At 42.2% G+C, this 27,735-nt stretch overlaps 3 protein-coding genes across 3 annotated transcripts in view; 2 read left to right on the forward strand and 1 right to left on the reverse strand.

Annotated features, from left to right (window-relative positions):
* The first annotated feature begins 100 nt into the window (after nt 1-100).
* Nucleotides 101-6,209, forward strand: d2hgdh (D-2-hydroxyglutarate dehydrogenase). Its single transcript, XM_061082953.1, has 10 exons — nt 101-236; nt 2,122-2,499; nt 2,584-2,641; nt 2,722-2,861; nt 3,508-3,701; nt 3,837-4,005; nt 4,136-4,279; nt 4,585-4,727; nt 5,015-5,180; nt 5,321-6,209. Exons 2-10 carry the CDS (start codon nt 2,157-2,159, stop codon nt 5,611-5,613), a joined length of 1,650 nt encoding a protein of 549 aa, XP_060938936.1. The 5' UTR covers nt 101-236; nt 2,122-2,156; the 3' UTR covers nt 5,614-6,209.
* On the reverse strand, nt 6,064-14,542 carry acvr1l (activin A receptor, type 1 like). Its single transcript, XM_061082954.1, has 10 exons — nt 14,436-14,542; nt 13,199-13,282; nt 12,290-12,544; nt 11,602-11,816; nt 10,906-11,005; nt 9,901-10,047; nt 9,223-9,498; nt 8,655-8,852; nt 8,432-8,562; nt 6,064-7,480 (listed from the first exon to the last, which is right to left on the reverse strand). The coding sequence occupies exons 2-10, from the start codon at nt 13,269-13,271 to the stop codon at nt 7,349-7,351; spliced, it is 1,527 nt and encodes a 508-aa protein (XP_060938937.1). The 5' UTR covers nt 13,272-13,282; nt 14,436-14,542; the 3' UTR covers nt 6,064-7,348.
* Nucleotides 14,543-17,928: 3,386 nt separating this feature from the next.
* otomp (otolith matrix protein) overlaps nt 17,929-27,735 on the forward strand; it is a 25,113-nt gene continuing 15,306 nt past the window's right edge. The window contains exons 1-8 of the mRNA XM_061082163.1: nt 17,929-18,019; nt 18,174-18,310; nt 18,696-18,798; nt 18,984-19,169; nt 20,301-20,475; nt 21,119-21,186; nt 22,581-22,765; nt 23,103-23,274. Coding sequence (XP_060938146.1) covers nt 17,929-18,019; nt 18,174-18,310; nt 18,696-18,798; nt 18,984-19,169; nt 20,301-20,475; nt 21,119-21,186; nt 22,581-22,765; nt 23,103-23,274 — 1,117 coding nt within the window. The remainder of the gene's footprint in view (nt 18,020-18,173; nt 18,311-18,695; nt 18,799-18,983; nt 19,170-20,300; nt 20,476-21,118; nt 21,187-22,580; nt 22,766-23,102; nt 23,275-27,735) is intronic.

The following is a 27,735-nucleotide window of genomic DNA, read 5'->3' on the forward strand; positions in this document are numbered from 1 at the left end:
ATTACAGTACGGGCCACGCCTATTGGTTCAGCTGAAGGAGACGCGTCCTCTGATTGGTCCGCTCTCTCCTCCTCGACCCTTCACCCTCGGGTGGCCACTTCCTGTCTTGCAGGTTGTAAACACTGACTCCAGTTCAGCTAAAGTGAAGAAAGCGTCTTGAACTTTGTGACACATTTCACCGGAGAGGACAGTAGAGGACACGCAGCAGGATGCGGACTCTCAGCTGAAGCTTCACGGTGAGTGACCGAGGATCTCTGTCGCTAGCTGAGCTAATGCAGCTAAGCTAACTGGAGCTGCAGGGTTTAACAGGAGTTTGCAGATGATCAGTGACGCGAGCAGTCAACACGTTGTTCTCTCACTCGTGTTAGACACAGATACAGAGAGTGTTCATCAGGAAACTGTTTCAAACTACACACATCTGTAAATACAAGAGTGTGTGTTTCAGGATTCTGTACAGAAGTCTGTGCTAATGGAGATATTGACAAAACAGTATTTGAAGTATAAGGTGATTTAAAGACACAAGTGACTGAGGCAGAGTTTTACTGTGGTCAAATCAGCCGACACAGAAATTCTACTGCGCGCATATACTGACACTTATGGTAAACGCATCCAAAGCGTTTTTCAAAATAAGCTGTTGACATGGAGCATATACAAAATGCATAATTGAAAAATAATATCTTGGATTAACACAAGAAGTATATATTGTCTTACCTGTGTCATTTTTATGAATAGCATTTTGACAATACCAATTATGAGATTTTACAAAATAAAAATCACACATTTTTAGCTTGAAGTAGGTAATTTCTTTCTAATTACTTCAAGGAACTGTAAAAACACTTTGCTCAATTACGGTATAGATATGGAGATTTTTACCAAGTACAGTCCAACATTTTCACTGTGGAATAGATCATTTCAGGATTTTCACTGTAGAAAATAGATAATTTCAAGATACTTCAAAGTATTGTAAAAACACTTTGCTCAATTACGGTCTTTTCCATAGTGAAAATGTTGGACTTTACACTGAAAAATCTCCACGTCTATACAGTAAAAATGTTGATATTCAGTATGTAGGTAGTCAGAGAAGTCCTGAAAACAGGTATATCAGTCTCACTCTGAACTTATTGAGCAAAGTGTTTTTATAGAACTTTGAAATATCCAGAAATGAACTGATTTGATTGTACACATGTTGGACTTTACTTTGAAAAATCTCTATACCGTAAATATGTTTGATATTCGTACATTGATAATTTGAGAGGTCCTGAACACAGGCATATGAGTCTCTCTCTCTGGAATTAATGATCGAAGTGTTTTTACAGTACTTTGAAATATCCAGAAATTAGCTACTTGAAGCTTAAAATTTGTGACTTTTAATTTGTAAAATCTCTAAATTAATACAATCAAAATGCTATTCATAAAAATGACACATGAGACGATATATACTTCTTGTGAATATAATCCAATCTGTTTCCTTTCCAATTATACATTTTGTATATGCTCCATGTCAACAGTTTAGTCTGAAAAAGTGCTTTGGATGCGTTTACCATAAATGTCATAATATGCGCGCAGTAGAATTTCTGTGCCGGCTGATTTGACCACAGAGAGACGCGAGGGTCGGCTGGCTTGACCGCAGTAGAGTTTTTAAGGCAAATAATTAACTGAAGTTCTGCATTAGTCTAACAAAGCCTGTGAAATTATGGTACAGCAGAGGTAAGTGTGTTTGTAAAAAAAGAAGTGAAAACAGTGCACTAGTAAAACTTAAAATGCAAGAGACTAAAGGGACAAAGAAATAAGTTGTTAGTTTCAGATATTTGAATAAATCTTTATAAATCAAATATGCTGAATAGGAGGAAATTCAGACACTGATAACGAAAAAGATTATTTGTTCAAGTAAATTTTCTGTAGGAATGTGTGACAACCTCATTATAACTACATACGTTATCTCAAGGTGCTTTACATAGTATGGGTCAAGGTCTAGCAATATTTTAGAGAAACCCAAGCAGTTCCCACAATGAGCCAATACTTAGCAACTGTGGACAGAAAGTAACTTCGTGTTAACAGGAAGAAACCAGGAGATCTGGGGTTCTGGGCAGATTTGTGTTTCATCCCACTCCTTCTCTGCAGCCGGTTTCTCCGCCCGTCACACAGACTCTTCAGTTATGGCAGGAATTTTCATGAGAGCATCAAAGCTGAGGACAGCTCTGAGACACTTGAGCTCCCGCAGCTCCCTCTCATCTGCAGCCATAACCAGGGTCTCGCCTGCCGACCCCTGCAGGCCGTCTCTCCTCTGCGGCTCTGGGCAGTTTGTAGCCTCCGCTCGAAAGCTACACGCCGAGGCAGAGGGACAAAAGCCGTCTCCTGCCGCAGCCCCAGAGAGACGGCCTTTCTCCAGAGTGACTCCGGAAGATTTGTCCTTCTTCAGAAAGGTCCTGCCAGGCGGGACCATCACTGACCCTGACCTGCTGGAGTCAAGTAATGAAGACTGGCTCAAAACAGTGAAAGGTGATGATGACGAAGAGTTGAAATCAGCATCAGGATTAATTTTATTACACAAATTAAGTTACATAGAACGTATTTCTCATGCAGGTTCCAGTGAAGTGTTGTTGAGACCGCAGACAACGGAAGAAGTTTCTCAAATTCTCAGGTAAATAACAAACAATGAGAAAAAGGCTTGGTACAAAAGCAAGGCATGTCTTTTAAAGAGTCTTATTTCCCCCCCTGCAGTTATTGTAACAGTCGTAACCTGGCAGTCAACACTCAGGGAGGCAACACTGGGCTGGTTGCAGGCAGCGTGCCAGTCTACGATGAGATCATCCTCTCTACCTCGCTTATGAAAAACATCCTCAAATTTGATAGCATCTCTGGTAAGTTCACAAATTCTGAATAATTTTATGTATCTTTGAAAAACTGATCAAAATCATTATCAGAACAAACAAATTCAAGCACAACTTAGAGGTTCAGTGTGTAGAATTTAGTGACATCTAGTGGTTGCATGTTGCAGCTGAGCACCCCTCACCTTACACCCCCCTTCCAAAGATTAAAGAGAACCTGTGGTAGCCTTGAGTTGTATTAAAAACTCAAAAGGTGTTAAGTCTGTCCAGTCTGGGCTACTGTAAAAAATACATGGTGGCGGAGAAGTCGTATGTAAATATAAAGTATTTCACTATAAATGACTCATTCTAGGGTGAAGAAAACAATTTATACAACTTACAAGACATTTCAAACATATAAACTAATTTTACAGAGAACTCTGTCTAAATTACTCCCCCACTGCAGATTAGCTGAGATTGTGAGTGAGTCCCCCCCCCCCCCCCCCCACTGCTGCAGCTTGTTTTATTAAAGTTTCTTTTCATTTCTAACATTTCATGTTTCCAATTTGCACCAAGTCCACCAGTGCACTTCCCAGGACCCCCCAGAGTTTGAAGTAGATCAGCGGTTATCAAGGCGTATTACATGCATCAGTACACATACACATAGTGACAGTAAGATTTCTCATCCACTGTGTTTCAGGTATTCTAACCTGCCAGGCAGGTTGTGTCCTGGAGAACTTGTCTCTCTACCTGGAGGAAAGAGACTACATCATGCCACTGGATCTGGGCTCAAAAGGCAGCTGCCAGATTGGAGGCAACGTGGCAACAAACGCAGGCGGACTGCGGCTGCTGCGATACGGCTCCTTACACGGGACTGTGCTGGGTGTGGAAGTGGTGAGTGGAGAGAACCACTTCAAAACCTTCAACACCTTCAGCACCTTGTGAGGAGAAGTGTGAGCTCACATGAATCTGATAGTAAAGAATAAAAAGAATTGATTGAATGTGTGTGGATGTGTGTAACATGTACAGGTGTTGGCAGACGGGCGGGTGCTGGACTGTCTGACCACACTGCGGAAGGATAACACCGGATATGACCTCAAACAGCTCTTCATAGGGTCAGAGGGGACACTGGGGGTCATTACAGCCGTGTCCATTCTTTGTCCTCGGAAACCCAAATCTGTCAACGTGGTTTTCCTGGGTAGGTTCCCTTTTCTCTGTCACTCAGATCTGGAGACAAAAACTGTGAATTTAACAATGTGATGCATTTTTTCGTGTACGTCAAACAGCTAAATCCAGTCCCCTGTGTGTGCGTGTGTGTGTGTGTGTAGGATGTGAGACCTTTGAGAAGCTACTGCAGACGTTTCAGCTCTGCAGAGGCATGCTGGGAGAAATCCTGTCTGCTTTTGAGTTCCTGGACAGTGAATGTATGAGGCTGCTGAACACGCACCTCAAAATACCTAATCCCATTTCAGGTAGGCACGCACAACTAAATGTTTTCAAGAAGTCGGCGTACTAGATTTTTACGAGACCTCTTTGCCTTTATCAGCAAATGTTTATAAGTGATAAGTTATGCATACTTACAAGCTTCATGTGGCATTTTCATGTATGTTAAACTATATGTATTACCCATTATAACCCATCAGTTATGGATATGGGAAGATGTGACTTAAAGTTTACTTACAACCTCATTGGAGTGTGTTACAAAACATTTTGTGTTTGTATGTGTCACTTATAAATACTGACACACACGTCAACCCCCCCCCCCCCCCCCCGGCAGCCTGCCCATTCTACATCGTTATAGAAACATCTGGATCTGACGCGACACACGATGGAGAGAAACTCCACAACTTTCTGGAAGAGGCGATGAGCTCTTCAATTATCGCTGATGGAACCGTGGCAACTGAGGATTCCAAAATAAAGGTAACTGGTGAACACATTGTTGGTTTTCTAGTCTCTGTACTTGATTTTATTGATAATAAAAAAATAGAAGAGGCACCGAGTAGAATGCACAACTCACCCAAGGCCAACAGTCCCTTTTAAATTCAATCAAATTGCACTCACTCATAGATCAGTCGCCTAAATATCCTATCTTGTAATGTCCATGTCTCAAACTTCCAGCAAGTCTTGTGGATTTTCTTTCACCATATAGTTTTCGGGAAGGGCCAAGATAAAAAATATGACTCTTTTTCCCACTTGTAACTTTTCAGGCTCTGTGGTCGATGCGGGAACGCGTCACTGAGGCTCTGACTCACGAGGGCTACACGTACAAGTATGACATCTCTCTTCCGGTGGAGCAGATCTACATGCTGGTGGAGGACATGAGGAAGCACGTGGGCAGCCGAGCTAAGAGTGTGGTGGGATACGGACACGTGGGTAAGAGCACAAGATTTTTTTTATTTGAAATACTGGTCTGAAAGAGATGATTTCTTGGCATCTCTTTGGTGACAATACCTACAACATATCGGCATTTTGATATTATGTTTACTTCAATCTCTTACAATCTCCCCCTGCAGGTGATGGTAACCTCCACCTAAACGTCACATCTCCTGCCAAAGACCCGTCTCTCCTCGCCACCATCGAACCGTTTGTCTACGAGTGGACGGCCAGATACCAGGGCAGCATCAGCGCTGAGCACGGACTGGGCCTGAAGAAGAGGAACTACATCTACTACAGTAAACCCAGCCAGGCAGTGGCTCTCATGGGCGACATCAAAACCCTGCTGGACCCCAAAGGCATCCTCAACCCGTACAAGACTTTACCAGACGACCTCATACCACCTCATAACCCTCCGGCTGCTGTGGAGTAAATAGTCATGTATATAAATCTCACGCAGGACTGATCTCCACGTGGTTTTAAGGCAGCTCATGCCGTCATCTACCTGAACTGCAGGTTTTGCACGAGACAGCGTTCACCAGGTAAAACGCAAACTCTCACTGATCTGTACTTTTATTTTTATTTGCACAAATCATAACTTTGAGAACGTCAACAAGGTGCTTACTTAGTCCCTGGACTCCAAATACTCCAAATTAAGTTACCTCTAAACATTATCAACAACCTGATAGTTATGTTCCTGTCCATTACCTGTGACACCTGTGGGAAAACGTAGCCTGCAGCCACAGATTAGAAGAAAGTAAGATGAAGAAAATCTTGTGTCTGTCCAATCTGTCCCCTGCCACTGTTCTAAGAACCTGTTCTTGAAAATAACCTGTATAAATACATTTAAAAAAAATCATATAACAGCAAACAGTTGAACAAGAATGCAGTAAATGTTTTATTACATATAAAAAAGACAAAGCAACATTTGTTTTTTCAAAACAAACCCAGAATTTTTTGAACAAGTTTGTTTGTAACCGCACAACTCAGTAACTGTCTTTTTTAAATAAAGCGATTTCCAAATGAAAATGGAGTGTTTCTTTCCCATTATTCAGGTAACTTGTAAAGTGTTGCTTGATGGGAGACGAGGAGTGAATTGAGGCCCAGCTCGCTACAGAAAGTCTTCACTCCCATTGGCTTATAAAAATAAAAAAAACACCAACTCAGCATTAAACCAGTCTTCCTTGATTCCTCTCTGCTGACACAGAAGACTTTTAGTTGTAATTACACAGTGATTTTATGAACAGTCAGGCAGAGGGGAACACCTTCTTACTATAAGATACAGAATAATTCCTATTGGCAGGTGCTTACTGTTCGTTCCAGGAAGCAACAGAATAAACATGTAACATTTGTGGTGTTTCTTCCCCTCAGCCCGATTCCTTTTCCTCCATTTCTCACCAAACTGTTTCCTACTAGCTTCATTAATGACAACATCGGTACAGAACGTTCATTAGTGTCGATGCCTATATATAAATTCAGTCCATTTCACGCACCATCAGTCTTACATATCCTCAGTAGTGTGGTAGCAGTGGAGCTCCAGTATATAAATATTAAACTACGTTTAGAAAGTTTCAAAACAATTGCTTCTATTGACTCTTTTCCTTTAGTTAGTGTGTTTTTGGAGTGTGTACTTGTAGTGTGTTTGTGGCGTTTGTTGGCATGTTGTGATAAAGCTAAATGAGTGAAAACATTTCCGATTGTCTCAGAGCAAAATGCCGCGACCACACGCCAGAACCAGTGGCTGGGGGTTAGAAACTGACTCATCATGTTGTGTTTTGTGTGTGTGTGGGAGAGAGAGAGAGAGAGAAGGCCAAACCCGGGGCAGTCCTAAATGGGCGTTAAAGCTTCACTACAATGTGCCATCTGTGTTATTCACACTCAGTAACAGTCCTCGGTTCAAGTCAGTGCGAACACGTTGGCAACAGGTTTGTTTCCTGTGGCGAAGGCAAGTCCCAACATCTGTATTGGCTTCGAGTCAGAGAGAGGGATGTCGAGGGGGGGGAAAGCAACCGCAGGGAAAGGAAGAGAATGTGAGAAGAGAGAGGGATGAAGCTAGAGGACACTTGAACTCATCTGTTCTTCCACCTTATCTCGTTGAACAAAAGCGTGGCTCGTCTCTTAGCTGCCCCCCTCTGACACCAGGCAGCTGCCTCTGAAGCTCCTCCCTCTCACGACTCCTTCCCCTTCTCCAGAGAGCTGTGGATCTTGTCCAGGGTCTTCTTGATGCGCAGCGCCGTGAGCCTGGCCGAGGGGTTCTGGTACCAACACTCCTTCATGAGTTTGACCAGGGCAGAGAGAGTCTGACGGAAGAAGACACAGAGAAACAGACAGTGAAGAAGAAGAAGGGATTCGTGGGATAATGTGGGTATTAGCAACAACTATATCACTAGCATTGGTAACAATCACTTATCTATTTATCATTAAGCAGTTACAGCTGTAAATCTCCACATGACTAACGGGTAATGGTGACTCAGCAGCAGCTTGTGTGTGGTGTGGAAGAGAAGAAGTGTTGTGACTAACTTGTCCTGACTTGTTCTATTGAAACTTTAATTCATTGAGACCCAGCAGATTATGTGATTTAATGTCTTTTATATTGTAATTATTGTGCATCTTTTACGTTTAGCTGAGGTTTGGGTGAAAACTGAAGTCTGTACTGGAAATTACACCATGTTAATGATTAACACATCCTTGATCCTAGACGTTCATCCACAACATCCATGTACTTGAATGAAAAAGACTGTACTGTGAACTTTTAACTGGTCTCCAGAGCATCATAAGAGCATGAGAAGGAATTAATGAATTAATCTGCATATTATTAAGCCTCTCAAAGTATAATGTCCTGGAGCCGAAGGTGATCAAATCTAATGTCAAATTACAAAACATTTACTTAACTGTGAGACCAGGAGAAGCAGTAAATTCTCACACTTGAGAATCTGAATGGAAACTAATGCTTGATATCTTTGTTCTAAAAATCGATTATTATCAAGATATCAGCCTGGTCATCACTGATATCTTGAAAAACACAAACTATTTTTGCCTGTGCCCTCCTAAAGGGAAATTCTGTTTTATGAGTAACGACTAACAGGATGAATACGTCTATGAGCCAAGCAACAGGAACTCAAATTCAAGTGATCGCTGATCTCTAAGGATATTTTTGAACCACAAGTTGTGTCTTTCCATTTTGACATCAGAGGAAAAAAAAAGATCATTTCTTCAACGTGGGTAAATAAAAGGGAAGATTAAACACTCACAGGATCAGAGAACCAGCGATTGGGAATGAAAGGCCTCTGCTGCTCCACACACACCACCTTCCTCATGTCCTCAAAGCTGGGATCGTTTGGCACCTGATCATAAAACGGAGGCTTGTACTCCTCAACGATACCTGGAAATAGAACATTGGTATTAAAGCAAACACAATCTAACCCTAGAGGCTTGAAGTTGATTCCAAATCACCAGCGTATGAGATGGACTCACCGTTGCTGTATGTGCGTCGTGCTATTTCCCATAGCACCAGTCCAAAGGCCCAGATGTCCACTCTCTTGTAAGCATCAAAGCAGTCGGTCTGAATGCTCTCGTCCAGCACTTCAGGTGCCATGTAGCGCTTGGTGCCAACCTTTGGATTGTTGCCCACATCCAGCACGTTGTCTGCCTGGAAGTGGGTCACAGCCAGTCCTGGAACGTGCATCAACTTGATATTGTAACAGGACTTTCAACAGATCTGTCGTGTGGCACATACCCACACAAATACCCCCCTGGTAAAAGAGGTTTGGCCGGCTCTGCTATACTTTGTATTACATCGATATCATAGACTGTTTCCAAAGATAGACGACATGACCGGTCCTGCCCGAAAAAATTATCATGAACAAGACATATAGATCAAAGTGTCAAAATACAAAAGATGTTTTCGTTAATTTATGTAGCTCTTATCACACATGAGCAGGTAGCTCATGTCCCATAAATGGCTAAAAGATAAAATATTAGACTAACAATCTAAATCTCTGAGAAAAGGTTACAGAAGATAAGGAGTAGAAATAGAACTGACCCAGGTCTGCGATGCAGCAGCGCAGCTCCTTTGTGACCAGGATGTTTTTGCTCTTCAGGTCCCGGTGGGCGATGGCCGGTTTCCCCTCTGTGCCGAAGATCTCGGTGTGCAGGTGCACGAGTCCGCACGCTATCGACGCCGCCATCGCCAGGCCCTCTGTGGTTTCCACGGCAACCCGCTGCAAGTAGTCATAAAGCGAGCCGTTCTCATGGTAATGGGTGATGAGCCACAGCTGTGTGCTGGAGTTTCGAGAAGTCATGTCAGACGCCATGAAGCCTGAAAGGAAAGATGGAGGAGAGAGAGAAGATAGGAATGAAATATAACTGAATCACAAACTGTATATAATTATCATTACATTGTATGACACAATGTTGCACATGTTACTAATTGCATTCTCTCTGTATGTATCAGTGCTTTCAAACATGGGAAGGTGGCAAGAACACAAGAACATTCAATTAAACATGGATCACAGGAACATTTAGCTTCTGAAGAAAAGTAATTCAAGCAGAACATTTGTCTAATGAAGCAGAGATAATCAAATCACTGAAGCTGTTTTCCTCTGAAGCTTGACTACTGTATATCCATGGTAATGATGAAAAAAGACATTAATCCAGCAGAGAAATAAACTCAACCTTCCATTCAGCAAGAACTCCCATCACATGTGTGCAGCAGCCTCACCCAGTATGTTATCATGTCGTAGCAGCACTGTGTTGTAGATCTCAGTCTCTCTGAACCAGGACTTCTCATCTCTTGAGGAGAAGATTTTCACAGCCACATTCTCGCCCTGCCACTGACCTCGCCACACTTCTCCATATCTGCCCTTACCTGGAAGAAAAGAGGGAAGACAAATGAAAGATGGGAAGCACAGGAAGTCAAGGCAGAGATTTACAGGTGTCTGTCCTTTTTATATTTAACATTATGTGCATTCTCTACATTCTCCATTTGATGTTATTTCAATGTTTTGGTTTTTCACGTTATTTTAAGGCTACATTCATGTTGTGGTTGTTCCAGCTCTTTCTGTTGTCTGATTTCTCCAACACAGTTTCAACGACCCATCACAGCACAAAACCACATTTTTCCAATTCCAAACTGGCACACACTGTAGCGTATCGCACTAAAGCACAAGACAGGATCCTGTGGCATCTGACCCACATACTTTTATTGAATATCTCAAAACTTACATCACCACTGTAAGACAAGGGTTGTAAGTAAAAAGCGACTTGTGTTGATTTAATTCAGAGAAAAATGATGGGACTTTCTTTCACACTGTTTTCATCTGTTTGAAATGTTTATCACATTTGTATCTTAACACAATTTACAATCTAAAAAAACATGTGTTTGATAATCATCCAGGAAGAGTTGAATTGAGGCGAAGATGAAAGGATCTGAATGATTGATTATCTTCACGGACATCAGTGTCTTCAGTCCTTGGACAAAACTGATGAGCAGCAAAACCAAACTGCGTGAAGGACGACACTGTGCTCACTGCTGTGAAGCCAATGTTCAGATGAGGTTTTCTGTTTCCTGGTTATTCGGAAACTAGACAGTTCCATTTCTGGGCTATTGTCTCCTTTTTGATTTAGGTTTTTTATGATTTCTGATTAGTTGTCAATATTCCTCTGACTAAATCCGGCGATGAATAAACCAATCAAAAAGACTTGAATCCAGTCCTGCTTCACTTACCTACACACTCCATCAGACTGATCTGCCTGGCCACAGTTCTCTGGACAAGGAAGGGAAGACCCGAACCCGAACCTGACGTGCACGAGTGATCCAACAGGTCCTGCAGACAGACAGACATCAGTTTAGTTTTATATGTCATAATCTTCTGAAGTAGCAGAGTATTAATCACATCACATGTAAGTGCAAAGCCATTCTGCATATTCTGCATCAACTGTCATGAAAAAGGGTGCAACTGTAATAATAAAGAAATGATAAACCAAATCCCGTTCGTGGAAGTTTCCCCATTTTATCTTGGAAATATCAGAATGGGAAAATGTAAAAGTCCAGATATAAAAATTATTGGAATAAACTAGAAATTCTACAATGATTTGAAAAAACCTGCAAATGTTGTACAGTAAGACTTATTTAATAATTATTTTAAACATAAAGCTATAAATACCTTCTCAGTGTTATTATTTCAAATAATTCAAATCATGTAGTTTCTCAATCAACTATTTGTAGACACCCTAACACACCTTAATTGAAAGCAGAGGATTTAAAAAATTACAAACTAATTTCTCAGAGCAAAGAATACCCATTAAATACAAATGTACACATTTTATAGTAAGGAATGAACACAACAGGAACATTTGCATGTAAAATGGAATCCCTCTCTGCTTTGTTGTGAATCTATCTACATGCTGTCGTCTTTCTTACCGCTAAAGTGCTGTCTCCCACATTGGAGGAGATGAGGCCGTCGATGGCTCCCTGCTCGGTGTCAAATTCCTGCAGCCTGTGCAGACGGCCGTGGTGGAGCCTCCTGCAGGCCAGTACCGATACCACAGAGAGCAGAGCCAGAACCACCACTGGGCCGAGTACAAACAGAGCCAAGGTCTCAACACGATATCGAACTGGCTCACCCTCTGGCTCATCTTCTCAAGGGTAGAGATAAATTAGGCAGAGAGGGGAAAAAAAGAAAGAAATATAGTTACATGACTTGTCTTTTTTTCAGAAAATCTTATGTACACAAAAAACAATAATTTCGCTTCATATGCTTTCACCTCTGTTCATTTGTTTGATTGTTGGTTTATTTGTTTGTCAGCAGGATGATTCGTAAACTGCTGCACAGATTTCAATAAAACTTGGAAGGATGGGACACAGGCCAAGAAAGAACCGATAACATTGTCAGGGGGATTCACACATTTTTATCAAATTCATTAAAGTTGGGAGATGCTTTTTGTATTTTCTATTGGAATAGTTCATGGATCTTGATGGGTGAAAAAAGCATATTTAGAGATCTGCAATTTGGTGCAGCTTGAATGAATTTAGGTCGCTGTTTGGCCTGGGTGGAGGTGTGAGCTCTACTGATTCTAGTTAAACATGAATTAAGCTGCTATTCACGTACATGATGGAAGCAGAGCCATGAGAGTGCTCCTGTTGTTGTTGCCGTTGCACATGGTCTCAGAGCAGCAGGTAATGGCCTGGTGGAAGGACGGCGCTGTGAAGCAATGCAACAGGATTTTTTCCGGTCCATTCAGGCAGCCGTGCTCAAACTCCACCCTGCTGCCGCCCAGTGTGACAGAGGAGAAGCACCGGGTTCCCTGGCAGCGGGTGACCTGAGGGCATGTTGGGCTATCACACAAACATACCAACTGTCCATCTGTGGAGGAGAAGACGATACAAGTTCATCATACATTCACAGCACATAGAAGACACTGAATATATTTAAGGCAGTAAGCCAATGGAGAGATTTCTGTCTCACAAACTTTCTCACTCACATCAAGCTTGCCATCTGGCAAATGCAACTGCACTTCCACTAAAAGACACTTGATTGGCAATTATTATACCAATAAATGAAGTCTGTAGTGGTCATAAAATAGAACACTATAAAATGTAAATTCAATTTAAAAAGGAAATGGAGTGCTGTCTGTAAGTTGTACTTGATCTAGGCTGTCTACTTAATTTTTATTGCCCATGTAGTATTTTCAAATAATAATGACACACTGTTACTGTAAATGACGCTTCATCATGTGTATATATTGGGATTTAACACTTTTAAAATGAATCAATCTGAGAGGGACTCACTACTCACTGCTCAGTGACCTACACTGACATCACAAACCTTATATCAACTTCAAAATGCTGACATTGAATTAGTCCCTGCTGCCACTGAGAAAATCAATGCCAATATCTTTTATGTCAAGTCTCACAAACAATTGCTCATAGTTGGTGTGAGTACACAAAAACAACAGACAGCTAAAAAAAGGCCTCATAATCTGCAAACAGAAATCAAGAGGATATTTGAACACATTACCTGAGCCCTCAGCTGATGATTGCAGGGCCTTCAGCAACAGCAGCAGCAGGACATGGACACTGCAAGGACCCATGTTTCAGTGCACTGACGGAGGGAAAGAAGGAAGGAAGACGAAGAAGAAGAAGAGGAGACAGTGAGAGTTCAAATGAGTTCACTCTTGTAAAGAGGATAATTACATTTAACTCCTCTAATGTTTTCGGGTTTATCTGACAAGACTAAAGACAAGAAGGAAGCTTCAAAAATGGTTGAGTCCAATGAAGGCAAATGGTGCTTTGATTGACTGTGTCAAAGGTTTAGTATAGAAGATATTTGCAAAAGACAATTAGGAAAGATACAGTGCCGGTTAAAAAAGTTGGTTCCTCACTTTGACATAATATAAATAGATAGATGGAGAGATGAGATGGATGCTTAATTGACCCCGAGGCAAATGTAGGCATCCAGGAGCTCACAAGACGGTCAAACACAAGAGTATAAGAATAAGAATAATAAAAAGAGAACTACTACACAGCTGTCACTGTACAGGAAGTCTGTGCTGCTAATGGAGATATTGACAATAGAATATTTGAAGTATAAGGTGGTTGAGAGACACAAGTAATAGAGGGAGAGTATTGAAGCAAAATATAAATACTGATTTAAAGATAAATAGGTGAAGTGATACAAAGATGTGCATTAAACTAACATAGCCTGTAAAATGATGGTGCACCAGATGTCACTTTATTAAAAACAAAGTAAAAAAATGTGCAAGAGTAAAACTTAAAAAGACTAGAGATATAGAAAAATATGAAATCAAATAACATATTTGAACTGCTCGTTTCATAAAAACAAACTAATCACTAGTAATAGAAGTATCATTTGTTTTGCTTCGGCGAGGCTAACAGTGAGTGTAGCACTGGTAAACAACAACACAAAATCCGTTAGCAACATTACACATTAAACCACAGTGTGTGAGCCTCTGGTTTTCGACCTAAACTCTACTAAAACACACCTGAATCCCCGGCTCCTCCTCGGGGAACCTGCCTCCCCGGGGGTCGGTGTGTCGGCTGCTAACAGGCCGCCAGCAGGCGCTTTTATAACCCGGCCACCGGCGCCTCGGTGGCGGCGCCAGGCAGACAGACCGCCGCCCGTTAGACCTGCAAGCTAAGCTAAGCTAAGCTAGCTGTGCAGCCACAAAGCGCAGCCCGGCAGTCTTTGTGACTTCCGGGCACAGAAGTCAGCGATAGAACCGAGAGCCACGTACCTGTCGCACCCGGGACCCGCTTCTAACTCATCCCGCAGGGAGTGTGTGTGTCCGTGGGCAGCGTGTGACCGGAGGTGTTAGCTTGATTAGCGGCGTCAAAGCAGCCGACAGTGGGACCAGTGCCCCGCCCACCCACAGCCACCAGCGACGTCACCACAACACCACCGCCGAGCTGCATTGTGGGGCGGGGCAGCCATCCAAGCGGGCTGTCACAACAATCACCACAACACCGGTGTAGGAATGCTCATGATCTGGATTTGAACTCAATTGCTACACACAATCTTTACTTTGTGGTGTTTTTTTTTTTTAGTGTGTGTGTAAAACTTGTAACTGTTTTTATTCATTGATTTTTACTGTGTTGTTTTGTTGTTGCTTGTGTGTAGAATCCAGGGACATCTAGTGGTGAAAGTGTGTGTTGCAGCTGAACACCCCTCACCTACACACTGGACCTTTAATTGTTTGTGGCTGATTGTGAATGTGTCTTGTTCTTAATGTGACTGCCTGATTAAATAAAGATCAAATAAAAGTAAATACCTTGCCTGAGTATATTTCCATTTCTACTTTATTTGAATAACTGTTATTTATTTACACTGCTGCTCACAAACAGTTAATTTATTTAATGTATACACCTACTTCTACTCATTAATCTATTCACTACATTTCATTGGGAAATATTGTGCTTTTCACTCCACTTAGTTTGTTGCTTTTCAAGTCAAACTTTTACATTGAAAACATATGTTCAGTTTATGAAATACAATGCAGTTTTGTAGATTAGGGTGTATAAGGTGAAATTGTCTACATGTTGACGGATACAACATTAAAATGCTGTTTAAAATAAATGTTATTGCATCAAAAATGATAACAGCCTATATACAATTATATTTCAACACTTTGAAAGAAAAAATTCTCCATCCTTTTATTTTTTAAAACATATGCAAACATGGCTGTAAATTATTCAATACCTTAACATGAATAACGAAAAAGTTTGAACTGTTCTGCCTTTTATTTGGTGTTTCGTAAAGTACTTCTTTTATAGTAGATAAGAGTAAAACATATTTAAGAAAAATAACTGCAATAAGGTGCCAGTGAAAGTAAAAAAGTGCTCATGAAAATTTGTATCATTATGATGCATTAATCAATTTCAATTTTAAATTGCACCTTCTTTATAAACTGTACAGCAGCTTAATCTTTTAGTAAATCATATACGCAGACTCAGGATCATGGAGTGTCTTTTAATTTTGACTTTGACAATTATACTGTTCTCTGTGCGTATGTGAGCATTCACTATGTAATCAAATTTCACGTTTACAGCCCGACAGACAGTAATTATTACAGCATTCATTGTCAACCTCAGGTGAAACATAACAATCAATTGTCTTTTGAGCTTAGTCAATAGTCCACAAACATCCAGTAATGATTGATCGTGTGATAAAACTTATAACATTGGTCAGTGTTTGTCAGTATTCTTGCTTTCAGTCATTTAATGCAGCCCAATTGCACTTAATGTGGGACTTTCTTTTGCTATTATAATGTTATAAAACATGGCTTAAATTTCAAGTTATGTACTTTATCAAATAAAGCAAAATCTGCGATGTGACTCGACTTGTTACGGTTTTAATGAATTTAGATGAATGTTTGATTCTCTGTGAATCAGTGTTTGTCTCATGATCCACTGTTTATTTGTTCTGAGAAACAGTCGACATGTGATGCTGTGACACTTTGTGTAGAAGTGAATGAGTGAAAGTAAATGTAGCCTCCACTAACATCTTCAACAATAGTGAATCAACACATTGTTAACGTTTGACAGATCATGTCCCTTCTGGTTTAATGTGATTATATGTTGTCAGATTTGTGATGTTTGCATAGACAGAGCAGCTGCGGATGAATGAGAAGTGAATTTCAATCTGTTTTGTTCAGAAAACAAGTGCAGCCCATTTACCATTTCCTGTTTACATGTTTTGTATTAATTGCTTGTTTTGTATATTTTCTAACGAGCAGATTGTTTGCTGCACTCACTCTTTGAGCTCCGATCATGTTTTTACCCACTTTCTCCTGTTGTGATTTCTCATGTTAATTGTTGTAATGCTGTTTTAATTGCTAATTTAAAATCTAGCCAAGGGACAACAGATGAAAAGCAGCTTCTTGGCTGACACCACATGGCACATTTCTAATGACATTGGAAAATTCAAATAGTAGGAAAATAGCAGGAGTTCTTTTCACACAGCAAAATACATATTTATTCAGTGCATTTATTATGGCTGACCATTTTGCTTAATGCTCAGATTTTTCTTGGTTAACTGATAATTCATTGTGTCTCTAAAATCTTAGAAAATAGTGAGAAATATCATATGCCCCAAATGTTAATTTTCACAGCGGGTGCTTGATATTTTTGCTTAGAGGATGTCTTAAACAATTATATGACTATCAAAACTCATTTTCTGTAGCTCTATTATTGATTATCGGATCAGTTGTCGCCCCCTGACCAAGTGCTAATGTTGGTTAAAGCTTCATCTATTCGACAGAGTGCAACACAAGCTGCATCGAGCTCTGGGAGGCTCCCTGCCTGCAGTTTCCCAGGAGAAAACCCTATATGCACTCACCATTACTCTTGGGAGAGTATGTGTTTTGAGGGCTTTATTTAAAAAGTCCCTCAGTGCTTCCATCCCCCCCCCCCCTCTGCCACTCTGCAAACCAATACAACCCTTCAGCAATGACCCGGATCAACCATGCTGATCTGAAATTGCATATAACACTGCAACTAAAAGATGGATAAGAAGATTAATCCATTTCACTTCTCACCTGTTGAGATTTATTTCCTCCTTGGTTCAGAGTAATGCCACTAAGTGTGTGTGTGTGTGTGTGTGAGTGTGTGAGTGAGTGTGTGAGTGAGTGTGTGTGAGCCTTTGAGAGAGAAAATGGAGAATTGTATCAAGTAGCCGAAATGTTTTCCCTCCACTAGGTCCTGTGGCCGGGAACAATAACCGGCGCTGTTTGTTCTTGCTCACCTGGGGCCTCGGTCTCCAGTGGGTCGGAGCGAGCCCCCGCCAGGATCTGTTCTGCACCAACACAGCTCCAGCACAGAGACACATTGTCCAGAGCCTTTTTAATTAAAGAGCCCCGGTTGACACTCGGTGCCAGGTGACCTGAACTGCCCCGAGCCTACATGTGCCCACCGCCGTCGTCTCCACTGGGGATAAGTCTCACCGATAATTGAAGGGGAGAAACACTATACTGCTATCATGAGATGGAAGAAGGATTATCCAACAGGGGCTTTGACTTGAGAGGTGGAGAAGGAGGAATAATGTGATGTTTTCTTCTTTCTCCATCCCCCCATTCCCTCCATCACGCCCTCTTCCTGTCCCTCTCTGTCTCAGGACCAGGTTATAAGACAGGAAGTGGGCAGGTGTGGGACCTTTTTCAATGAAATTCTCCGGCTCTTCATCTGTGTTGTGTTAGAGACATCGTCCGAAGCAGATTTCCTACCAGAGCCAATATGGAGGGTCTACAGAGACGTCTGCCTGTAGCTTTCCTCCTTATTCTGCCTCTACTGTGTGTCAGCGCTGTCTCCAATCCCAAAACTACAGGTAGATTATGTCTGTGATGATCTATGCTTGTTCAAAAGAAATGTTTTAAATGTTTCAAACAGCAACTAGGTGCAGCTAATCAAAGTTTGCAGGTATGTGCTCTTGCTTTTACTTTTTCACCTCATTTGCAACTCTTTTCTATTGTTTTCTCCAGTTTCCTGGTGTGTACTGTCTAATGCTGAGGAGCGGAAGTGTCTGGATCTGGCCGGGAACGCCACAGCTCGGAATATTAGAGGAACATTGCAATGCGTCCGTGGCCTGAACACCAGAGATTGTATCAACAGAATCAAGGTACCTAAAGAACCAGTGATGGGAAAGGGGATTGTCGAGTCTGCTTTTCAAAATGTGATCATCGTACTTATCATTTCCAAAGAATATGACATTTTATTGCAGGGTAGAAGGTCATCATTCACACATCTTACAGATTATTTTGCTTTTGACCCTTTCCTTGTGGCCACATCTTCATTAGCTGGTGGCATTTTGTTCAAACCCCAGAACCCCTTGCCCTGGTTTATTGTTATAGCAGATCCTGTTAGATGAATGTCATTTGAAATGGTTTCAGCTCTTTGGAAGAGGTCCCAAAGAACCATGAGTTTTATATTTCACGTCACCGATTGGAACAACCAAGCATCCGTTATTCCATTTGACACCGACATGATGAATGTGTTTTCCTCAGAATGGGACAGCGGACGCAGCCTCCATGTTTGCAGATGACATTTATGCTGCTGGCCTCTGTCAAGGACTGGATCTGGCTGCTGGAGAGTCCCACAACGGAGTTAGTAAGTAAACAGGGAATCAGTCCAAATAAGGACTTAACTTAGGTGGTGCCCAAACATGTCAAAATGAACACGCAGATCCCATGTGTACATCTACTGTGTGCATTGTATGTTATGTTAAGTCTTACTCCTGATATGAGAAATGATTCCCACTGGTTTTCTTCTCATCTGTTTTTTTTTGCGTCCAGACGGTATTAATTACTATGTGGTGGCGATGGCTCGTCGCTCCTCATCAGACCTGTCCCTGCTGGAGATGCACGAACGCAGCTCCTGTCACCCCGGCATGAGAACCACAGTGGGATGGACCGTCCCTATTGGCTACCTGGTCAACACCTCCCAGATCAGCGTAGGGGAGCAGTGCAACTTCCCCAGAGGTGAGACAGAGCTGGATACAGGGGAAGAGAGATTCAGAGAAAATGTTGCGTGAGTGTATGAGTGTGTGTGTGTGTGTGTGTGTGTGTGTGTGTGTGTGTGTGTGTGTGTGTGTGTGTGTGTGTGTGTCTGTGTGTGTGTGTAAGCCTTTGGGTGGTATATGAGAGGTTCAAATGGAGGAGGGGTAGAAGCAGTGATGTGGAATAAAGAGGTGAAGGGATAGAGGAGAGTAAAGGTAAGAGGAGAAGAGTCAGTTTCAGTACAGAGCATCCGTCTCCTCTTTGTGTGTGTGTGTGTGTGTGTGTGTGTGTGTGTGTGTTTGTGTGTAATAATTAAAATGGACAAGTATTGCCTTTGTATCCATGTAAATATCCCTCGGCACCATTGTAAATGAGGGTCTTATCCCTCAATGTGTCTTCCGAGGCTTAAATAAATATTCAATCAATCAAAAAAAAAATAAAAAAAATACTACAACAGTACAAATGGAACATAACAAAATAACTGAGAAAAACATTTGAACAATGATTACTTTAAGAAATTGATCGATTTAGATTTTGACGTTAACCTTTGGTTTTATCTATGATTATGATTGTGTGTACATATGATGCATTGTAAGGTTTCCTTGGGTGATTAGATTATTATAAATATTATTATGGCTGCAACAGACGATTAGCTTCCTTTTTATTCAATATTGATCATTTGTTTGGATAACCTTTAGAAAAAAGGTTTAAAAAGTCCATTATGATTTGCTAAAAGAATCTTCCTATTGACGCTACCGTCTCCTATGAGACGCTCTGGCCTCAGTCAACTTTAGGTCTGTTTGCATCTGCCTCAGTCTTATCACAACTTTGATTAATTATACATTGCTTGAGTTGAAAGCTCAAGTTCTCCTAAGTTGTAATTGTTCTTCCAACACATTTTTGAATCGGCATAACACTGCATCTGATTCACAGTATTATGGTACATTATTTTCTAGCTTATGCACAAAATGTTGGTGTCTGTTTAATGGGTTTGAGTAATTTAAGGAAGTGCAAGAGAAGTTGGTCGTCTGACCCACTCGATGACATTCTCTCCTTAAGTCCTTTAACTTCCCTCCACTTGTCCTCTCACTCAATCTCCTTGTTTTTCACCAGCGGTCGGAAACTTCTTTGGTTACAGCTGCGTGCCGGGTGCCAAAGACCCCCATCATGACCCCAGAGGCAACAACCCGAGGAACCTGTGTGAGGCCTGCATAGGAGACGAGTACGACAGACACATCTGTGCCAGCAGCAACAGAGAGAGACACTACGGAGAGTCCGGGGCATTGAGGTACATCAGTGACACTAATAACCTGGAAATGATACACTAATGGCACCCAGAGGAGGTGTAGCTGCTACGACCTCTGCCTGAGTGTCTGCTTCACTTTATCCTCTTCAGCCTGTTCTGTCTCCATGAAGGAAACATAATGAGTAATTAGAGCTTTCTGAAATAAACTAATTGATGATGGTGATCAATAAGTCTGGCGTGCCCCACGGCGTCTGTAGAAGGTATATAACATTACAAGGTGGAAAAAGACTTCATTCATTAAAGACGATCATCATAAGAAGACATAAACAACTGGAATGGTCACCCTATGTGCTGTATCTACATTAATGTCCATTTCAATCATTGCCTTATTGCTATAATTAAAGACAATGGTATGAATTGGTTCACTTATATATAACTGTGCAGTAGTTCTCAGTAAAATGGCCTTTAGCAAATCAGTGAATGTGTCTGCGATGGGAATAAAATGGCCACAGGAACCGATTTAACAATTTCCTAAAGTGCCTGAATAGTCAGCAGAGAATTGATTTATGTAAACAGAGTCGTGCTGTTTAAATAAGTCATTCCCGAGCGCAGTTCCCCCTTTAAGTCATGTTCTGATCCATTTAAAGATTAACAGTGTCTGATGATTTGTGTGTTTTTATTTCAGATGCGTCGCTGAAAATCTGGGGGATGTGGCCTTTGTCAAGCACACAACAGTCTATGACAATTTGGACGGTCGGTGTTTGAATTATGATGCATTACAGAGACTACACCAGTAATTACACAGTACAAGGATATCATTTTAGAATTTAATTATTAACGATGAGGGTTACTTAACGCCAGCAGAGTGCTAGTCCCTGACAAGACACAGGATGTCAGTGTTCCACAATATTTCTCATAAGAGTCTCACAGCAGCCAATAAGGAAAGAAAGGCAGGCAGGGACAAGAAGGGACAGACCGACTGACATTTTTGTCCAGAAATGAAAAGCCCTAATTCCTTGTTTGGCTGCATCTGCTCCTTCGCTTTGGGCAATATCCAAAATGAATGGTGATCATTATCACGGTCACGCTGCACAGACTCCGCTGGTGCAGCCGAGAAGGAACAGTTTGACGCCAGCTCAGCAAACACCGCCGCTGTTTAACGAAGCACGCTTTCTCATATGGTTCAGAAATGTCTGGAGTCAGACCAATTAACGGAGGTCAAGAAAACACAGACGGTCTGTGCTGGTGTCTGAGGGGGAGGAAGTAGCCTCGAGGTGGTTTATATTTAGGGGTTTGTTTGCTACTTTCAAGGGGGATTCTGGTATTTTTCAACCTGGGGCCTATGTTTATAAATGTGTGTGCGTAGATGAATGGTACTTACAGAACTCTTTGGAATCCATGCAGTAATCGTATCGTAAAAGTAATGTAATCGTATCGGGCAACTGTGAATGTCCACAAAATTATTCTGGATCTTTGATAAGAGTTTGTCAACACATGTCTTGCTCAATGAGAAGTCTTCAGGTTGAAAAATACCAGAATCCACCTTTAATTTGTAGGTGGTAAACAAAATCTCCATAATTCAAAATGTGAAATGTGTTATATAAACCAAACACATTGATTAATTTGTCATCAAAAGCAAAGAAGAAAACTACAGCAGTTCTTATAATATGCTTCACTTCTGTATAAAAATGAAAACCACAGAATATAATTAACATATAGAGAAAGAATACAGGGAATAAAGGTCCATGTATTTAGTTGGATTCAAATTCAAAGACTTTGAGAAACGTCCTTGACTCTGAGGTTTGGCTCAAATGACGACACATGAAAACTGATACCACTCTAGTGACAATAACCAGTTTCTGATTTGGTGCAGTGACTTTCTGGAGCCTGGAGCAAATATTCCCGGATTTCTCTGCGGCTGGTGCTGCTGATAAATCCCCATAAAAAGCACAAGTTGTCATTTTCACACTTCATTTCTTGTGCAGTTAAAATTAAACAAGATGTAGTGCTTTAAAGCTGCTGCTGGATGGATTTTGTTACCTTTGGATGGAGCCAGACTAGCTGTTTACACTTGGCAGTTATTTCCCATAATGTTCGACTCCTTTAATTAAATTAAAATCTGACAGCCTCCATCCTCTGCTGCCCAGGTAAGAACCAGGAGTCCTGGGCTCTGGACCTGGAGCTGGAGGACCTGAAGCTGCTGTGCCCAGATGGGACTGAGGCCGGCCTGGATGAGCATGAACACTGCCACCTGGCCGCCGTCCCCACTAACGCTGTGGTGGTGCGTGTGGAGGACAAGTGCCGCGTCTGGAAGTTCCTAGAACGCTTACAGGTGGGTGTTTCTGTGTGTGTGTGTGTGACTGTGCGTGGGATATCATCCCCAGTTATGTGTGTTCATGTCTATCTTTGACTGTATCTCTGTGGAGTCTGTGGTATTGATCCGCACGTCTCAGAACGCAGGTATCTGCTAAACTATCATCCCTCTTTCTTACCGAGTGTGTGGGAGACGCCAGGATGACTGATACTTCCTGAGCTGATCCCCTGGCTACGCACACAGACATCCTCACATTTCCAAGGAAACCCACACACGTGTACACACTGCACGCCAACGCACATCACTGCGTGCCCTCCTGCATTAAGTGCTGTCACACACTTTCTCTCGCCTGCAGAACGCGTTTGGCAACGCCAAGGAGGGCTTCCGCCTGTTCAGCTCAGCGGGCTATGGCGAATCTGATCTGCTCTTCAGTGATGCCACCCACCACCTGCAGAGGGTTCTGGGTAGCTACTCCTCCTGGCTGGGCCCCACTTACACCACCATGCTGCAGGCCTTCGAGTGTGAGGGTAAGAGCTGTTTGCCTGTGTGGTGTATACGTGTGGTTGTGTGTTTTTATGTGGATCTGGTGGCAGACAGAAGGTAGCTAAGTGGCTGGAGGATTTCTCCTTGTGTGAGTGTGTGTGTGTGTGTGTGTGTGTGTGTGTGTGTGTGTGTGTGTGTGTGTGTGTGTGTGTGTGTGTGTGTGTGTGTGTGTGTGTGAGTGTGTGTGCATGTGTGTGTGTCCACTGCAGCTGTTCTCATTATTGTACCTTCCCTCCAACAGGCTTCTGCTGATGGAACAGGAGGAAGACATCCAGTGCCTCATCCCTCCGTCTCCATCCTCCCGTTCTGCCTTCCCTCCCTGCCATCTGCGTCTCTCCTCCTCTTTGCTCGGCTTTATCCTGTTTTGTTTTCTCCCTGCATTCCACCACCCGTTCTCTACTTCTACATCCTCATTCTCCTCTGACCTGCAGCGTCTTCTTACATGCAGGCCGGGATAGGACATCGCTTAGAGGGGCTAATCGGCTAAGAAACAAACGTCCAGTGAGCATGATTAAAAGGACACTAGGAAGAAAGGGAAGGAGAAAGAAAAGAATAGGATAAAGTTAGAAAACAATAGAAAAGAAAAGAACAGGTTAATGAGTTGTTGTAGTTGTAATAGGCTGTTTCTCTGTGTAGGACGTTTTGAACACGAGGATTTTGATAATGTTTCTAGTGGGATTACACTAAGAGGAAGAAGAATGCCCCTCCAAAAAGTGTCTTGTATTTACACAATCACACACACACACAATCACACAATCACACAATCACACACACACACCCGCAAACACACACAGACATCAAGTTAATGGTTCCTACCCCAAACATTTGTTGGGAGATTGTGTTCTTCTCAGCTTGATGCATTGGTTGCAGCCCCCCCACCCCCCACCCTCCTCCCACAGGGTCCATCTCTGACACTGAACAACAGGGTGCTATTAACTACGAGCTTAGAAGACTCAGTAACTGTGTGTGTGTGTGTGTGTGTGTGTGTGTGTGTTTGTATGTGTGAGAGAGAGAGAGAGAGAGGAAGGGAGAGAGAGAGAGAGAGAGAGAGAGAGAGAGAGAGAGAGAGAGAGAGAGAGAGAATATTCGCTGTCCCACAACCACTCGCATATTATACTGTTTGTGTGTGAGAGAAAGTGTGTGTACGTGTGTTTTTATGTCAGTGTGTGTGTGTGTGTGTGTGTGTTGATACGATGGCTGCTCTCTCATGGGCTTGTATAGCTTTCGACTTTGGATCACTGCTTTCTCACCGGTCTGGTAGAGTGGACCGGGCCGGGCCGTGCCATGCCGTGCCAGCTCACAGTGTACTGTTACACTATAGAGGAGAGAGGGGGATTAGAGCTCTAGTTGCCCCCAGTGACCCCGGAGTGATCTTTAAAAAAAAGAAGCCTTAATCATTTTCTCCCCCAAACCCTCTGACTCTCCTGCTTCTGTTTCTTATCTACATAGCAACACATACAGGAATATACGTCATATACCCTATGTGGTTTATACTCTGAATAGCGAGATGCTGATATGATAGGTGGTGATAGTTACTAACAGGAGGAAGTTTGCGGTCTGAGCTGTGCGTCTTATCAATTAGTTGTCACAAAAAAGAGTGTCACTGAGATCATGTGTGATGGAGGAATGCTGATTGTGAAGAAAATGTACAAAATAATGTATTTTTCGGGCATCTTCCGGTTGCTATCATCAATAAAGCATCACCAACCTGTTTAAAAAGTTGTACTTGAAGAATCCTGTACTGTAAAACTGGATAACTATACTTCATATTCTGTACCGCGAAGAAAATAAACCGGTTGGTCGGTTTTTAAGTGTTAAACTGTGGCTTTGGCTTAATCCCACTGGAAAACATCAAACCAGTTAGACAACAGAATTCATTTCAAAAACAGTATTCTTTTAAACTAAATCTGCTTTTTTCTTTTATTAAAATGTTGTCACATTTAATCTCCCGACCACACCTGTTACCTCTCAGTCCCTCTTCATGACAGAAGCTATATCAGTGAAGGGTAATGTTCTACTTGCCCTCTGGTTTCAACCATTGGTGCTGTTTGTTTACTGTCTTGATGTAAATACTCCTCGCTGCCTGAAACGTGTAGAGCTCTTAATCCCTCTTCTTTGCAACCAATTAAACGAATGATGAAGAAAAAGAATCCTCTCTTCCTTTAGTTGACTTCTAGTTATCCTGGAACAGCTATGTGATATCTGTGTGGAAATGAATTGAGCTTGATATCACCTCTCCACACTCGCGTCCCTCACTCTCACAGTAAGATAGAGGCTGTTAAGTCTCTTTCTGTGGCTCACAAGCGGAAGGAAGGAACAAGAGAGGGAATTAGGAAGAGGAGAAGAGGAGAAAGGAGGTTTCCCAAACACAAAAACCCACATTCAGAGACTCAGGAGCTTACAAAGGTGGAGGGAAGCCCCCTCCCCGGTGGTGAATCAGGGTCACACTGTTATCATCGGGGGTCATCAGGTGAAGACGGACCTCTCCTCAGCATGGACCAAACGCTCCTGCTGGCAACGCTTCACCTGATTCACAACATCAATCCTTCACCGAGAGGCTGCGCTGGTGATGGAGAGGCTCCATTTAGCAGGGAGCAGATACCGTGGATTGAACTGCATTGCAGCAGAGCGCGGCAATCGCTCTCCATCCTCAGCTCGCTCGCTGCCCATTTCTGCTGCACTGCACAAATAAAAACAATTAATTTGGTTCCAGCACAATCCTCTCGACCCCGAGGTGTGGGTGTGATACAGAGGAAGAGTGTGTCAATACCGGCAGAGGAAAGTCATTTCTTCTGTGCTCTTAATACAAGCAGCATAAACACAACATGCGAGCGAGGACAGATGGAGAAACCATACTTTCCCCCAAAATGACGATTAAAAAAACCCCCAGAAAATACATAAAACTCTTAAATTAAAACAACAACTTACAAGTTAGGACATACATTCAAAATATGAGCCCAAAACGAATACAATACGGAAGAATTAGGGTTTTAAAGTATACATTTGTAAAAAAAGTTGTAAAAAAATGGTTCCAAAGTATCAATGCAGCTAATGCATCAATGTGTTAACAGGTCTTTATTGTTGCAACAGGCTGAGGTGGGGCTCATCTACCTGCTTCATATACTTAGGTAGTTATATTTATACTAAAGCATCAGTTTTATGATGCTGTTTTTGGGTAAAATCTTTATTGCAAAATAACTTGCAACCATAACTTTGATATACAGGAGTAAAGGGTGTTTTGCTGGATTTTCCTCTGAAATATAGAGCAGTGGAGGTGTAAAGTTGAATAAAATGAAACCTCAGGTTTACTTTGTTATTCTCAGTGTTTCTTTTCAACTTTACACGTCTACACGAGACATTATTATTATCTCGAACCTTATAAGGCCACACAAGCATCACATATCAGCTAGCGAAGTGTGATGCATGTTACAGACTGGTTAGGCTTCCATCAACATTCAAAACACACAAATACACAACACTCGTAAGAAAAGAGGTTTACCAATGTACAATTTGAAAATCTTATGATGAATTTAAATGCTATCAAATGAAAGCGTAAAGGCTAATACATAATAAATACTTTTAAAACTTTCAATGAATGAGGTAGATATTTATACAAAATACTTGTAATGGATTATTCAAGTGTTGTGACTACATAACATGCAGTAAAAGCCAGATCATTCAGTTTATTGAAAGCCAACAAGATGAAACCTGTTTGTACACAGAGCACGTCTGTGCACGGTGCTGTTTACACGTTTAACTGAAGTAAAGGATGTGAATACTCCTTCCTCCCCTCTTCCGGGCGCCAGGATGCCTTTAAAAGTGTGCGAGGACTCGGGTTAGTGGAGTGAATCCGTGCTGGCGCGTCATATTTAACACGTTTTTCTTTTTTCCTCTCTTTCATCTTTATCTCCACTGGCACGGGTGGTGGCGAGGAGTGGAGACAATCTGACCGCGGGTTGCGAGGCGAGAGCGACGGAGAAGTGAGGGGATGACAGTGATGGAGGAAGAGGAGAGGGAGGAGTGACAGGTAATCCATCAGAGGCGTTACTGTCATTATTCAATTACCACCCATCCTTAGCACTGCCTGCCTCACCCCTCTACACACACACACACACACACACAGACAGACACACACACACACAAAGTGGGAAGTTGGACTGAAGTCACGGATCCTCTTAGACAAGGTGGGTTTGTGCTGCAGTGTGGGTGGCGAGCTGAGTCGGGACACGGGGCCTGGCACCGGTTCCTTATATGCTTTTAGTGCAGCAGACCTTCAAATCTCCACTGCTTCCTCTCCTGTGTCCTCTACCCCCCCTCTTAGCTCTCCCACCCTGCACTTTTTCTCCCCTTCATCTCTCTCTCTCTCTCTTTCTAACCCTATTCCTCTTTCACTTCCCCTCCACTCCACCTCCTCCTCCTCTCCCTCTTCTCAGTTCACTCAGTCC

The sequence above is a fragment of the Limanda limanda genome, chromosome 12, assembly GCF_963576545.1.
Source record: "Limanda limanda chromosome 12, fLimLim1.1, whole genome shotgun sequence".
NCBI lineage: Eukaryota > Metazoa > Chordata > Actinopteri > Pleuronectiformes > Pleuronectidae > Limanda > Limanda limanda.